Source organism: Halichoeres trimaculatus, unplaced genomic scaffold (assembly GCF_033239565.1).
Source record: "Halichoeres trimaculatus isolate MK-OKI-2021-1 unplaced genomic scaffold, fHalTri1.1 fHalTri1_scaffold_7, whole genome shotgun sequence".
NCBI lineage: Eukaryota > Metazoa > Chordata > Actinopteri > Labriformes > Labridae > Halichoeres > Halichoeres trimaculatus.
Genome location: NW_027437185.1, coordinates 30,911,713 through 30,924,361, shown reverse-complemented (window position 1 = coordinate 30,924,361; position 12,649 = coordinate 30,911,713). Strand labels below are relative to the sequence as shown.

The 12,649-nt window shown below is 40.2% G+C and overlaps 1 protein-coding gene across 1 annotated transcript; it reads right to left on the bottom strand.

The window, feature by feature from the left end:
• Positions 1 to 6,958: 6,958 nt before the first annotated feature.
• Positions 6,959 to 11,031, bottom strand: LOC141793509 (E3 ubiquitin-protein ligase TRIM21-like). The gene is made up of 2 exons (XM_074674272.1): positions 10,684 to 11,031; positions 6,959 to 9,556 (listed from the first exon to the last, which is right to left on the bottom strand). Exon 2 carries the CDS (start codon positions 9,552 to 9,554, stop codon positions 7,920 to 7,922), a length of 1,635 nt encoding a protein of 544 aa, XP_074530373.1. The 5' UTR covers positions 9,555 to 9,556; positions 10,684 to 11,031; the 3' UTR covers positions 6,959 to 7,919.
• Positions 11,032 to 12,649: the final 1,618 nt, after the last annotated feature.

The window sequence follows — 12,649 nt, the reverse complement described above, 5'->3', positions numbered from 1 at the left end:
ACACAGGTCAATGAAAGCAGCAACCCTTTGCTGAGCTGTTCATTTTTTACGAAGTCTGACAACAGCACTGATCACTGCACATTAGACATCTGATTTAAAATCTCATCATCATGTCTGGGATCTGTAAGTGATAAGAATAGTATCATACAGACTTACTGTTAAATTCAGAGCACACAATAATAACAAACAACAAAGGAGTGTGAAGAGATACAGCCAGGGACGGTGTCTGAGTTAGATACCTGAAACTGTGTTTGTCCGTCTGTGAGCGATCAATAAAGTGATACAGCCTGAAGGCAGATGAATCACCCGCTGCCATCTTGATCTGTTATATCCCATTACAGAATACACACACACACACACAAACACACAAGTGAAAAAGACGCTTTAAATATACTCCAAAATGTGCTTGTTTTCTTCTGTATAAGTATTTTAACAACAGGCAGAGTTAGCTAAAATAAAAAAATATAGAAAAATGTGTCCAGTAGGGAAAACTTCTCCAGTTTGGTCAGTATCTGGGGCTGTGACCTCCTCTCCTCTCCTCTCTCCCAAACTTTGGAGTCCTCTGAGGATAATAAAGAAGGGAGCAGGTGAAACTTGGATTATTTATAGAACAGAATACAGGCTCAAGGCCATTAGGCAGATTTAGTTGATTTGTGTGAAAGCTCAGAGTCTCTTAGATCGTTGGTGAGTCATGTTTGTGTGCACAGACAGTCTGTCTACATTAATACTTCATCTGAGGTAAGATCCAGAAGTTCAGCCAAGCATCTCAGGATAGAAATATTTTATTGGGATTCAGAGCGCCTGCAGTCTTATTTATTTGTTTATTTATTTATTTAAACTTATCTATCTCACGACTTAAAACTCTTACCACATTTTTTTTTTCTGTCAAGTGATTTTTTAGGCCTCAGCATTATGAACTTCAACCAACAAACCAAACCTCCCACTACTCCAGTTGCTTGACTTGTGAACTTGTTGTGAAACTGAAAATGGCAAAAACTATAGACTTCTTCATTGATTTTTGGTGAGTTTTTTTTTTGGAAAACAAAGTGTTTCAAGGATTTTCTTTGCTAATACAAAATGTGTTATGTTTTTGTGAACACAGCATGAGACAGAGCAGAAAAGGGTTTATATTTTTTTATTCAATATTCAAAGTTTTCATTTGTTTAGATTTATTTTAAAAATTAGCAAAATAAGTGTCAAAATTAAGGTGTTTTTAGTTGTAGCCAGTAAATAGCAGATACTACAGATAGTGATCCTGTTGACTTTCTTTGTAAAGTGAAGCCAAGCTTAGTCTCACTCCTGTCTCAACAAAAAAATTAAACCTCAAAAGAATATGTCTCTTCTCCAGTTAATCCTCCGCTCTACTACAGTACGTGTTGTCCTGTGCAGGTCTTTCATTGTGTTACACCCTCTTGCTGTGACTGTTTGGATGTTTCCTGTTGAAATGTAATTTAAAAGCGAACAGTATTAAAAACTGCTGCAGAGAGATAAACTATAATCCTGTTATTCTGAAACAGTCTGAAAGAAGCAGCCTTGTTCACTCTTAATGTTTCTGATCAGCTCGCTGTGCCGGCCCGCTCTGCTTGTGTGGACTGTGTGGAGGTCACACGGCTGAAACCAGGAAGAGGTTTCACACCAGTCTGCATCTCAACCATGAAAACTGAACTGTCAGTCGAATCCTCACCTCTCACAGTCTGAGCCGTGCTGACAAAATACTGCAGTGTTGTCCATGTGTGACATACAGCACATGCTCTGAAGTGTCCCTGCCTGTGAGTTGATGTACCAACGCTGCCCCAATGAGTCTGGTTTTAATCAGGGCCAGTGCACAGTCTAATTAAAGGAGAGCTTTCTAATGGAGCACATTATGAGCAGTAGAAAGAAGAGGACCCTGGAGACTGAGGGGTGCAGTTTAATTGGTCTGGATTTACGATCTGTCAGAGGAGTTCAGATGAACTAATACCAGAACGTACGTTTGGAGGAATCTCCCTCTGATCTGATTAATGGGTCATTTTTCTCCATCAAAGACTGTGAATCTCTGTGATCTTTATGCTGTTACAGATTTAAACCCCAGATTAAGAGGTGAGGTGATAATCTGCTCAACATGACCCCGCTGTCTTTTTAATGCCACTGCTGGCTGATGTTTTGATAAAAGATGAACAGAATAACAGAGAGAACGACATGAAGGTGTTTGAGTCTCTTCCTTCACTTTTGCTGCTTTTACTTCCTCTGTAAGTACATGATGATCAACATAGTGTACGTCACAAAGAGTGAAAACAGTTTCTTCTTTATGAAGTCTGAATGTGGAGGAGATGTCCACCTGCTGCCACAGATCCAGTCTAAAATAGACAAAAATGAAAAGGTGCAGTGGGAGCGTTTGTGACAAAGAGCTTTGTGGCAGCAGCTTCAGTGTGAATAGAAAACAGTTTCAGAGTGACAGAAGCAAACTGTGACTCAGCACAGTTCATGCATGAAGGCAAACAGATGAGCTTAGCATGGTTTTCACTTTTTAGTTTCTCTTTTTAAGACGTTCTTTTATTCATCGCCCAACGTGTCCTTTGGATGAGTTCACTACTGTACTGTACTGACTTTACTAAAACCCCCAAACAGATGGCTGCGAAGAAATGAAGTCCATTTTCTCTGTTGTTTTCTGTGTGTGTACTGGGTGTGTGGTGTGTGATTCGATTAAAGCCTGTCAGAAAGCCAAAAGATCAAAAGCCTTTGTGGCTTTGTGGAGCAAAAATCTACAATGGAGGATAAGGGCCACATAATAAAAAAATAATAAAATAAAATAAAGTAATAATAATGTTAAAAAAAAAAAAAAGTTAACAAAATAATTCTAACAAAACACAAGAATTAAGTTGTAAATTCATGAGAAAAAAAAGTCGTGAATTTACGAGAAAGAAGTTGTAAATTTACAAGAATAAACTTGTTTTACTCTGTAGCTTGTCTATCAGGAGAGTAGCAGCTGCTTGTACAAAACTGAGGACTGTGAAGCATCTCGTGAAGTTACACTAAAGTGTAGGTTTTACACATAAGGATTTTTTTTGTTTGTTTTTTTTTGCCTCTCAGTACAACAATATGTATGAGGACCCTGAAAAGTTTGCCAAGAAACTTTGGTAAAGTTAGAAAGAAATCCATTGACTTGGCTTTCCCCAGTCAATCACTCATCAGTGGAACGCTGCTTTGACAAATCAGCACTTCCCTACAAAAGTAATTTCCTCAAAATGATCCATTCTCGATGCTGTGGGGTCTGCATTGGCCTCTATGCAGAGCTCTTGTTCAACCAAACGTCTGCAAATTGCAACTCTAATAAAACATGATGCAGAAATATCAAATAACTTCACCCAGGAGAAGTGCAGTATCATCAAAACCATTTTACACATATGTGATCTCACATTTCTTATGCTACAGTTCTTAGATCCTCTTATTGCCTATAGCTGCAGACTGAGCTGAGTTAATGCTCATAAATTGATTTAATTAATCTCATAAATTGACTTTTTCTATTTCTCAAACATGGTCTTAATCTTTCATTGGAAAATACTTTTTTTTCCATCTCAGATATGTCACTCTATTTTTTTTTTCTCTCATACTGTTTTTAAGTTATGGACGCTTCCATGAAAAAAGAACAATGATTGAAGCATGACGTCTTTTACCTGAACATGTCTTTGCAGCACCTCCTCTGTATCTATCCTCAGCTTTGAGGGAAACAGAAGGACTGTATACCTGTGGGTCAGTGTCCGTGTCCGCCTCAAACCCTCTCCTCAGCCTGTATGTTGATGTTTTGGTTGTTTCGGGACATTTCTGGGCGGGAAGTGAGCGTGGTTATGTCAGCCAATCACAGCGCGCCCAGTGCCCAAGTGACTTTGCCTGATGATTAGCAAGTGGAGGAAGCTATTGCAAGTGGCTACGATACTGGAAGTAGTACAGAAAAAGAAAACCAAAGTGAAATGAAACGCCAAACAGGTGAAGCTTGGCTTGACTTTCACTTGCTTTCAGGAACAGCTCGGGACAAAGAGCGGCACAAGTTGGCTTTCTACTGAGCAGGTATGCGTCAAATACCTGTGATTAGCTTGTGCTAACATGCCAAGTTAGGTGCACGGCTCTTGACTCTCCCCCAGGTAGAAACGCAATGCTTCAGGTGGTTGCTAGGCTAGTGAGTGTGTTAGTAGCTTCAGTCTGAGGCTGTAGGTGTGTGCTGCTGCTGGCACTGAGCCAAGGAGGAAGAGCCCAGCTTAAATGTTGTGTTTACTGACAAGTTGCAAAAATCCCTGCTGACCCTACCTTTAAGTTTTTAGATCATTTTGATGTTTCAAAGTTTTTCCATCATATCAGAATTTTGCTGAAAAAAATTGTTTACATGTTTGTGTGATAAAATGTGCTGATGTGCATGAATGGAAACAAAAACACTGACCGCTAACTGCTCCGTGTCTGGTTTTCTTCATTTCTTTTCTTCTCTTTCCTCTGTTTTCAACAAGTCAGTGAAACACATCACTTCCTGGTTTGACAGTGATAAATGTCCAGGAACTATTTCACAGGATAAAACTTCAACAGAGGAAACAAAGTGTTGAAGAAAAGACTTTGAACTAAGGGGTTTCAGTGTTTGAGTGTCTGATAGTTTTACTCCTTCGCTGTTTATTGTTGCACAGCATGAAGTTCAGAAAACACGTTTGGGATATCATCAGCAGCTTTAATCTAACATTAGCTCTGCACCAACAGAGATCTACAGGGCGTTGTTCCATCAGACTAATGAGCACGGACCAGTGATGGCAGATCAATGATTACAAACGTTTCTCTGTGCGGGATATGACTCTAGTTTCTATCAGCTGTGGCTGTTTGACTTGAAGTCCTCTCCTGAAGGACCAGGAGCTGGATGATTTCTCTCTTCAACATCTGGAGCTGTGGATTTACAGGCTTAGAGGCTCTGAGTGTGTCTGGCTCCAGGTCGTCTCTGGTTTTAGTCCTCCAGGTCTCTGAGGACGACTGATGGAGCAACAACTCATTAGCAGCCTCGTAGATTTAGTCTTGTTCAGGGACCCTAATGGATAGATTTATCTCATTTCATTTGGCGCTCCATTAGATGCACATACAGTAGAGCTGTATGCTTCTGTAGAAACACGCACATCAACCACACACTTCATTTGTTACAAACTGTCTCTGATTGAAGCTGAACAATAAAGACCAAATCATGAAGAGACCGCTTTGACTCAGAGCAGCTAACAGCTACTGTATGTAGTGAGGTCAGAGCGATCTCTCCTTAATAAGATACAAACTAAAAACCAGTCCAGGTCAATAAAAAACAGCTCAAACAATCAGCAGGACTTAAATCTCAGTAAAACTGTGAAACAATGAAAACAGGAAACAGAATAAGAGCGTTTAACACTTTTCTCTCAACCAAACACAACCTGTGAAATGCAGCTCCAGCATCAAAGACACATCTGTAAACAACCACATTAAAGTGACTGAGTAATATTCAGAACAAACTGTAAAATTCCCTCATGAACACACACAGGAACACACACAATTTGTTTGAAATGATCCGTACACAGCTGGGGAATGAGCTTGAATGAACTTGGAGTGAAAATGTGTTTCTTATAAATTTCTTTCAGCGCTCTGAATGAAAAAAATCTTCTCTTCATGTTGAAATACATTCAAGCTCTTCTCCGCTGCTTCATGTATCACACAAAGGTCACGCAATACTTTCCGCTTTATTGAAAAAAAAGGAGACAAGAAAAGAAAAAAAGTGTAAGTTTTCTAAAAAGCGGCTCTTTTCCGTCTTGCACTTCTTACAAATGTCCTCTTTTATATCAAAACCTACCAGAGAGTGGAGTTCAAGCTGTTTCTGCTAATATCAGCGTTTCACAGCAGCACAGGACGGCCTTTTCCTCTCAGATCTGTTCAGGACCAGAAAAGAGGGAAGTGAGCAGATTGAGCCTTTGTGGCGTTTTCCCAGAGCTCAGCTTCACTCACTGGATCAAAAGCAATCACATCGACTTGTTCCTGTTAGCTTAGGAAATCACTGCCTGTGTCATTACACCACAGAAGAAGCTTACAGTGCTGACTTTAAGGTGTTAAAATCAGTTTTTATTCTGTTTCATTCACTTTGATGGTGATAAACTGGATCACATTTCACAGTAGAGGTTCTTTATTTGAACTCCAGGTTGTGTTATGAAGGTTTTTACAGCAGTTTATGAAGCGATGGATGAAAACAGAGGATTTTCAGTCTCACACTTTAAAGGAGAAAACGTTTTTTTAAAAAGGCAGAACAAACTGAAAAAAAAAAACTTTTCAAAACATGAGTTTGTTGTAATTTTTCCTTGGTTGAAGAGAATAAAACTATGAATCAAAGAAGTGTTTGTGTCATAAACCTGAAATTTTCCTCATCCCCTGCAATCTTGCTCCAACATGCCACACAGCATGTGATCATTGTGTCAGATCATTTGAGTCAAACACCCTGTTTGTGAAAATTACCGTTCACGTCACAACAGGAAAGAAAGAAGATGCAGATTCATCAAGTGGTGGCTACAAACTGCTAAGTGTGTGTTGTTGATACCGTTTGATTTCAGGCTTTCTCTCGAGTCTTTAATGTGTGTTTATGTTTCAGAGGTTGAAGTGAGTCAGTCATCCAGTGTTCACTGAATTTGTTCTGATTTCGAAGTTACTCCAGGTGTTTACTTTGTGAGAAGTCTGGATAAAAACGTCAGGGATACGATCATTTGAAACTCAAAGAGTGAAATTTATTATTTCTGCACATTCATGACTGTGAAATTAGACAACACGGAGACAACAAATTATTCTATTTACTGTTAACATTTGACTTTTTTGCTCATAGTCCCAGAAAAAAATGACACAATAAAAGTCAAAGTAAGATAACTAGTCTCAGCAATGTCTGAGATCTCAAGTGAGTTTTTAAATTAGAACCAAAAAAGTGCACTTATTAAAGTGAAACTTTAATGTTAGGAGATACAGTACAACATTTAAAAGCCAAAACCTTGTGCACTTGTCCACTGTGTCTCTCAGCTCTGATTTCTTCGTGACACATTAACATTCAACACAGAAATCAGACGAGCTGTGGTCGCCTTCTCCCTGAAAGCTTTCCAGATATTTCATGCTCAGATGAGAAATAAAAATCTCTGCTAAGAGACGTGCTCAGAGGACAAAACACAACAAACAGAAGCAATTTTTCACCTGATGCTGCTTTCAGACCTGCAGCATCACCCGTCTGTGCCTTTCAAACCAGGATGAAAAAAAAAGATTGAAACAAAAATAAAAGAAAACAAAGAAACATTTATCAGACATCAGGTTTGATCAGAAATGTCTGACATACTGACCTAAATACATACACAACATTCAAAAGCATAAAGAGAATTAGTTTCCATTCAGCAAACACCTGGCCTTAACTTTGCTCAGCTCCATTAGAAGAGATTTAATTTTCTGTTAAACAGATTTTCTGCTGTTAAACTTGGAAAAGCCTGAACCTCACAGGTTTGGGTAATTTTAATTAGTGCACATTTCGTTCCAGACACTGTGACTGATCCGTTTTTTACCGACCCCATTAACTGAACAGCAGACGGCCTGAAATATGGAGGAAATAATTCCTGCATTAATTTGAGACAAACAACAACAACCAAATTAAAGAGGAACCTAAAATAAGACTTTAATTTTCTCGAACACTTTCTGTCGCTGAAGTCATCACACAGGAGGGCTGAGTCAATTCCCCATTCAGAAACTAAATGTTTTCTCTTTAGGTTTGACTCATAAAGTGTTTTTAAATACAACATCAATAACTTCATCCTGCTCTAAGTAACAGACACATCATCTCACAGCAAGGAGTGCTCACGTTGAGCTTCCAGCAGCACAAAAAGGAATAAAACAATCTTTGTCGTTGATGTGAAGTTTGACAAACTGAAAGAGGGAACTCATCAGCTGTTGTTGACAGGAGTGATGATCAGTGGGGCAGAATTTTTGCCGCTGTCGCTCCCACAGGGGCCGAAGTACGGGTAAAGCTTCTCAGTGAAGCTGCATCCAGTGAAGGAGAAGATGTGAGCTCTGGCGTCGACATCGTAGAAAGAAACTTGTCCTTCTTCATAATCAACAAACACGCCCACCTTTGGAGGGATCTCTCTCACATGCAGGTTGACAGCAGGGCCGGCGTTGGCCGTGAACTCGTTTCCTTTTCTCAGCCAAATGGTCCAGTATCCAGTCTTGGGGCTCAGCCTAATGTCACCCTTCCTGTTGATGGACTCGTTAGCCACTCCTAGATCCCACTGGGTTTTCCCTTGGACCTGGACTTCAAAGTAGAACTTTCCAGAGCTGAAACTCTCTTTAGCGAGGACATTGAGGACGTGGTCGAACCTCTCTGGCCCGTCTGGGACATTCCTCTTGCGGTCTCCACACTTGACTTTTTTCCCGTCCTCAGAAATGATGAGGGCAGGGTTTGCTGAGTCAGGATCCAGAGTCAGATCCACAGCATGACACTGCATTTTCTTCAGGTCAGGATCACACAGCAGCCTGATCTCTCTGGTCACTGTTGTCTCCAGCTTCACCAAAGTTTCAGACACAGGAAACTGGTCGCTGTTGAGAGTCACCTCAGACCAGTCCTGAACCTGTGGAGGAGTGAAGGAAAGAGACAGGACTTTCTCCAGGAATTCAAAGGGGTCATTGAGGCCACAGACCTGATCAAGCTCAGAGTTCTTCTGCTTTATTTGATCCATTTCTTCCTCCAGGTCTTTAACAAAGCCCGCTCCGTCTCTTTCCATCTTTTTCTGCCTCCTCTGAATGACCTCACTCAGCTCAGCCTGGCTCCTCCTGATGTAGTCCACCAGCTCAGTCATCACCTGCTGACTGTACGCCAGCGCTTTCTTTGCGTTCTTCCTGCCGGCCTCCACTGAGTGTTGGATCTCTTGGAGCTTCTTCTGATCCGTCTCCATCATCTGATCCATGTCCTCCTTTTGCAGTCCCAGGAAGGCCTTCCTCACTTTAGCCTCCTCCTCCACATTCACCGTCTTGTGTTTTTTATGCTCACTGTCCACACACTCGCTGCACAGAAACAGGAGATCCACCCTGCAGAACTCCTCTAAAGGCTCGCCGTGCTGCTTGCAGATCCTGCTCTCCAGGTCCTTGACAGGGTTGATCAGCTTGTGTTTCTTTAGGGGTAAAATGTTGTGATGAGGCCTCAGATGTTCTTCACAGTAAGACATGAAACACGTTAAACAGGACTTGGTGGCCAACTGCTTCCTCCCTGTACACATACTACAGAGCAGGTATCCACTTCCTGCTTGTTCAGGGGCGCCCTGTGGTTCTTCTTCACCCACTTTCTCCTTCATCTTTTCAACCACATCAGCGATGACGGTGTTAACACACAGATCTGGTCTGGTTAAGTACTCCTTATTACACAGTGGACAGTGGAAGACTGGTTTGTTGTTGTCCCAGTGGCCTGTGATACATCCACGGCAGAAGGTGTGACCACAGGGAATCGCCACAGGTTCAGTGAAGATATCCAGACAGATGGAGCAAGAGAAATTGTTCATTACATCCAGACTCCTCGCACAAGCCATGTCTGGAAAACAGAAAGTGAAACCGTAAAAAGTTAGAGTGGCTAAAGTTTGTCAAAGCTCATGACCAGCTTTGCATAAATCACGATAAATATCAGTTACACTTCATTTGAAGTGGTTTTCATAAGACTGATGTGACATCTGCCATTAAGATAAAGGAGGCTCTTTGTCCTCTTTTAATTTTCTTTTAAAGACACATTTCTACTTGAGAATGTTTTTATTGTTGAAATGCCACATTTACTTTGTTTTACCTTTAATTTTTTTCTTTCACAGTACATGGCCAGGATCTACAATTCTTATAATTTGTAGTTTTAATCTGTTTTAATGTTTGGATTTATTTCTATATTTTTCTGATGTTTTCCTTTCCTTTCCTTTATTTGGTGGTAGTTTCTAGCCTTTTATATACTTTTTTTTCTTTTAGTTCCTCAAATTTCTCTTTTATTTCTCCTCTTTTATTTATTTTAATGTTTGTTTCATTTTGTACAGCACTTTGTAACATTGCTCTTAAAAATTGCTATATAAATAAAGTTGATTACTACTACTATTGTTCATATATGCTCATGAATGCTGTCTTCAAGTGTCATTAAGTCAATTTTGTCACCTTTAACACAAGTTTGACATTGTTTGGAATGTCTTTTATAATAAAAAAACTCGACATAAACTTTTCATAACACGCCTTTTATTATTATTAAACTTATAGAAACTACTTACCTCTATCTGTTAGCATTACATTAACCTATTGTATGCAGTTGTTGTTGACATTGGTTGTCATTACACTGTTAAAACCGTAACATCAATGTTTTCTTCAACCTAAAGTAAAGTGAGACACTTTGGACTCGACATTAATGCTAACAGATGAAGCTAAGTAGTTTCTATTAGTTTAATTATCAGGGCTTTAATGACATGTTTATGTCAAGCTGTTATAATAAAATCATCCCAAACTATGTCAGCTTTGCATTAAAGGTGACACAATGAACGACACTTAATGACACCATTATAATAATCATGTAATCCTCCTTTATCTTAATAACAGGAGTCATGTCTGTCTTATCTATCCCCTTCAAATGAAGTGTTACCAAAATATCAAACATTACAAAAATAAATCAACACGTTTTATAATTTGCAGTTTTACCTGATGTTTGTAGTTTTTAGATCTGAAAAGAAAAGTGTGAGCACACGTCTCTCTGCCTCCTTTTGGTTTCACTTTCAGCTCTGACGCTCTTCACTTCAGTCTCCTCCCACTTCCTCTTCTGACTGAGGGAGGTTAACCCTTTGTGAGCTCAGTGCACTTCTGAACCATGTTTTTCTGTTTCTCTGTCAGAGCTCAGCTAGAGAAATAAAACACGTCCCTAATCTTCACTTCAGAGGTTTGTAAACAGCCATGTGAGCTGTGACTTCCTTCAGGTATGCTTTGTTTACTCAAAGCACACCATGACGAAGGGAATAATAAACTGTAAAAACACTCGTCCTCTGAGGTAACAGAGCTGTGGACTCAGTAGCTCCTCTTCATGTGTGAAGGGCTTTGTTAGTCCTGAAATAATCTGTCGGCTGCACGCAGGATTCTCTGCATCTGCATCAGCAGCGTTCACGTGACTAATTGTGTTTACACGGCTGTATGAGGGATTTCAGCCTGACTGTGGGTGTGTGAGTATATTTAATCTGGTGTGAGCGATATGTTGTACTACACCTGTAACTGACTCAAATGAATTCACTTCCATGCAGTTTAATAAGTCATCTAAACCTCATACATGTGTTTTAAAACAGTTAATGTGAGTGTGTGCTGTGTGCATCATGTCTCAGTGCTTCAGTATCTGTCATTGCTCCAGTCTTTCCTGTGTGAGTGTGAAAAGCTTGATGCTGACAACATAAAGAGTTGAAGCAAAGGCAGCAGGCCTTTGAAGATCCAGTCATATAACACAGAGATGAGTCTTAGTTCAGCCCTGTGAATTATAAATGTTCCTTACAGTTCATGCCCTCTGAATAAAAACCTCCTGTGTGTGACGTTCTCATCTGAAATGATCAGTGTGTTGAGTCACGTCTCATTCAGGCCTCACCTCCACCTCTCAGCTACCATTAAACATTCAAATGACATTTGGATCAGATGAGGATTCCCTCTGATCCTGGTCTGTGTGGAGCTGAAGGACCTGGACCTCTCTTCTGCTCTGCAGGATCCACTGATAAGTTCATCAGAGGATGAGAGAGTCAGGCCTTTTTCTCCTCTCTTTTTCTTCTGACTCCTTCCATCCTCCAAGCTGTGCGTTCTCCCCTCATCCCTCTTCTCTGACCCACTGGGCTCTCTCTGCTTTCTTCTCCTCGCTCCCACCTTGAATACATGAATAAGAGATTAGAGGAGCTCAGAGTGTGAGAGGACACTGATCTCCCTCTTTTAGAATTGAATGCTTCCTGCGAGGTGTCTGCTCGGTTTTTAACGGAGAACAAGTGTGGAATTAAGCCTGGTCTCCTCTAAAGCCCACAAGTTAAAACTCTACAGTACTAAACTGGACCATGATGCACTGCTTCCTCAGACATGCAGACTGAGGAGGTCAGTAAATGTGTGTTTGAGTCACATGATCTGTTTATATTTATCTAAATGAGGTCATTTTATCTTTGTTACAGCTCTGTGTCATATTCCTTTATCTAGTGAAAAGCAGCTCTGTGAGATTTGAGGGCCAGTTGTTCAAAGGCAATCCAATTGGATTTTGGAAATCAGATTGGATCAAATGTTGAAATTGGATTGTTCAAAAGGGAAAGAAGGATTTTGAAATCGGATTAGATCACGTAATCCAATCCCAGTCTTCAGTTTGTGTTATCCAAACTTTTTAGTAGGATCTGGATCACTTTAATCCAGAAAACAGGATTATCCAGATTCCAACAGGGGGTAGGCTTTCAAGGTGGATTTCAGGGGGAAAAAAAAGTAGTAAAACTTTTAAACTTTTGAACCTGTCAAAATAATCTGTAACAGTTGTATCTGTAACCACACGTCCAGTCAGTCCCTCATTCTGACAGAACCAGAGGTTGGTCTGGTTCTTCAACAGGCTCAGGTGCATCATTAGCATTATCACATAGAGGGACATTAGACCTGCAGGGATTTTGTGTAG

Coding starts and splice junctions, on each gene's coding strand:
- LOC141793509 (XM_074674272.1), bottom strand. CDS start 9,554: ATGGCTTGTGCGAGGAGTCTGGATGTAATGAACAATTTCTCTTGCTCC.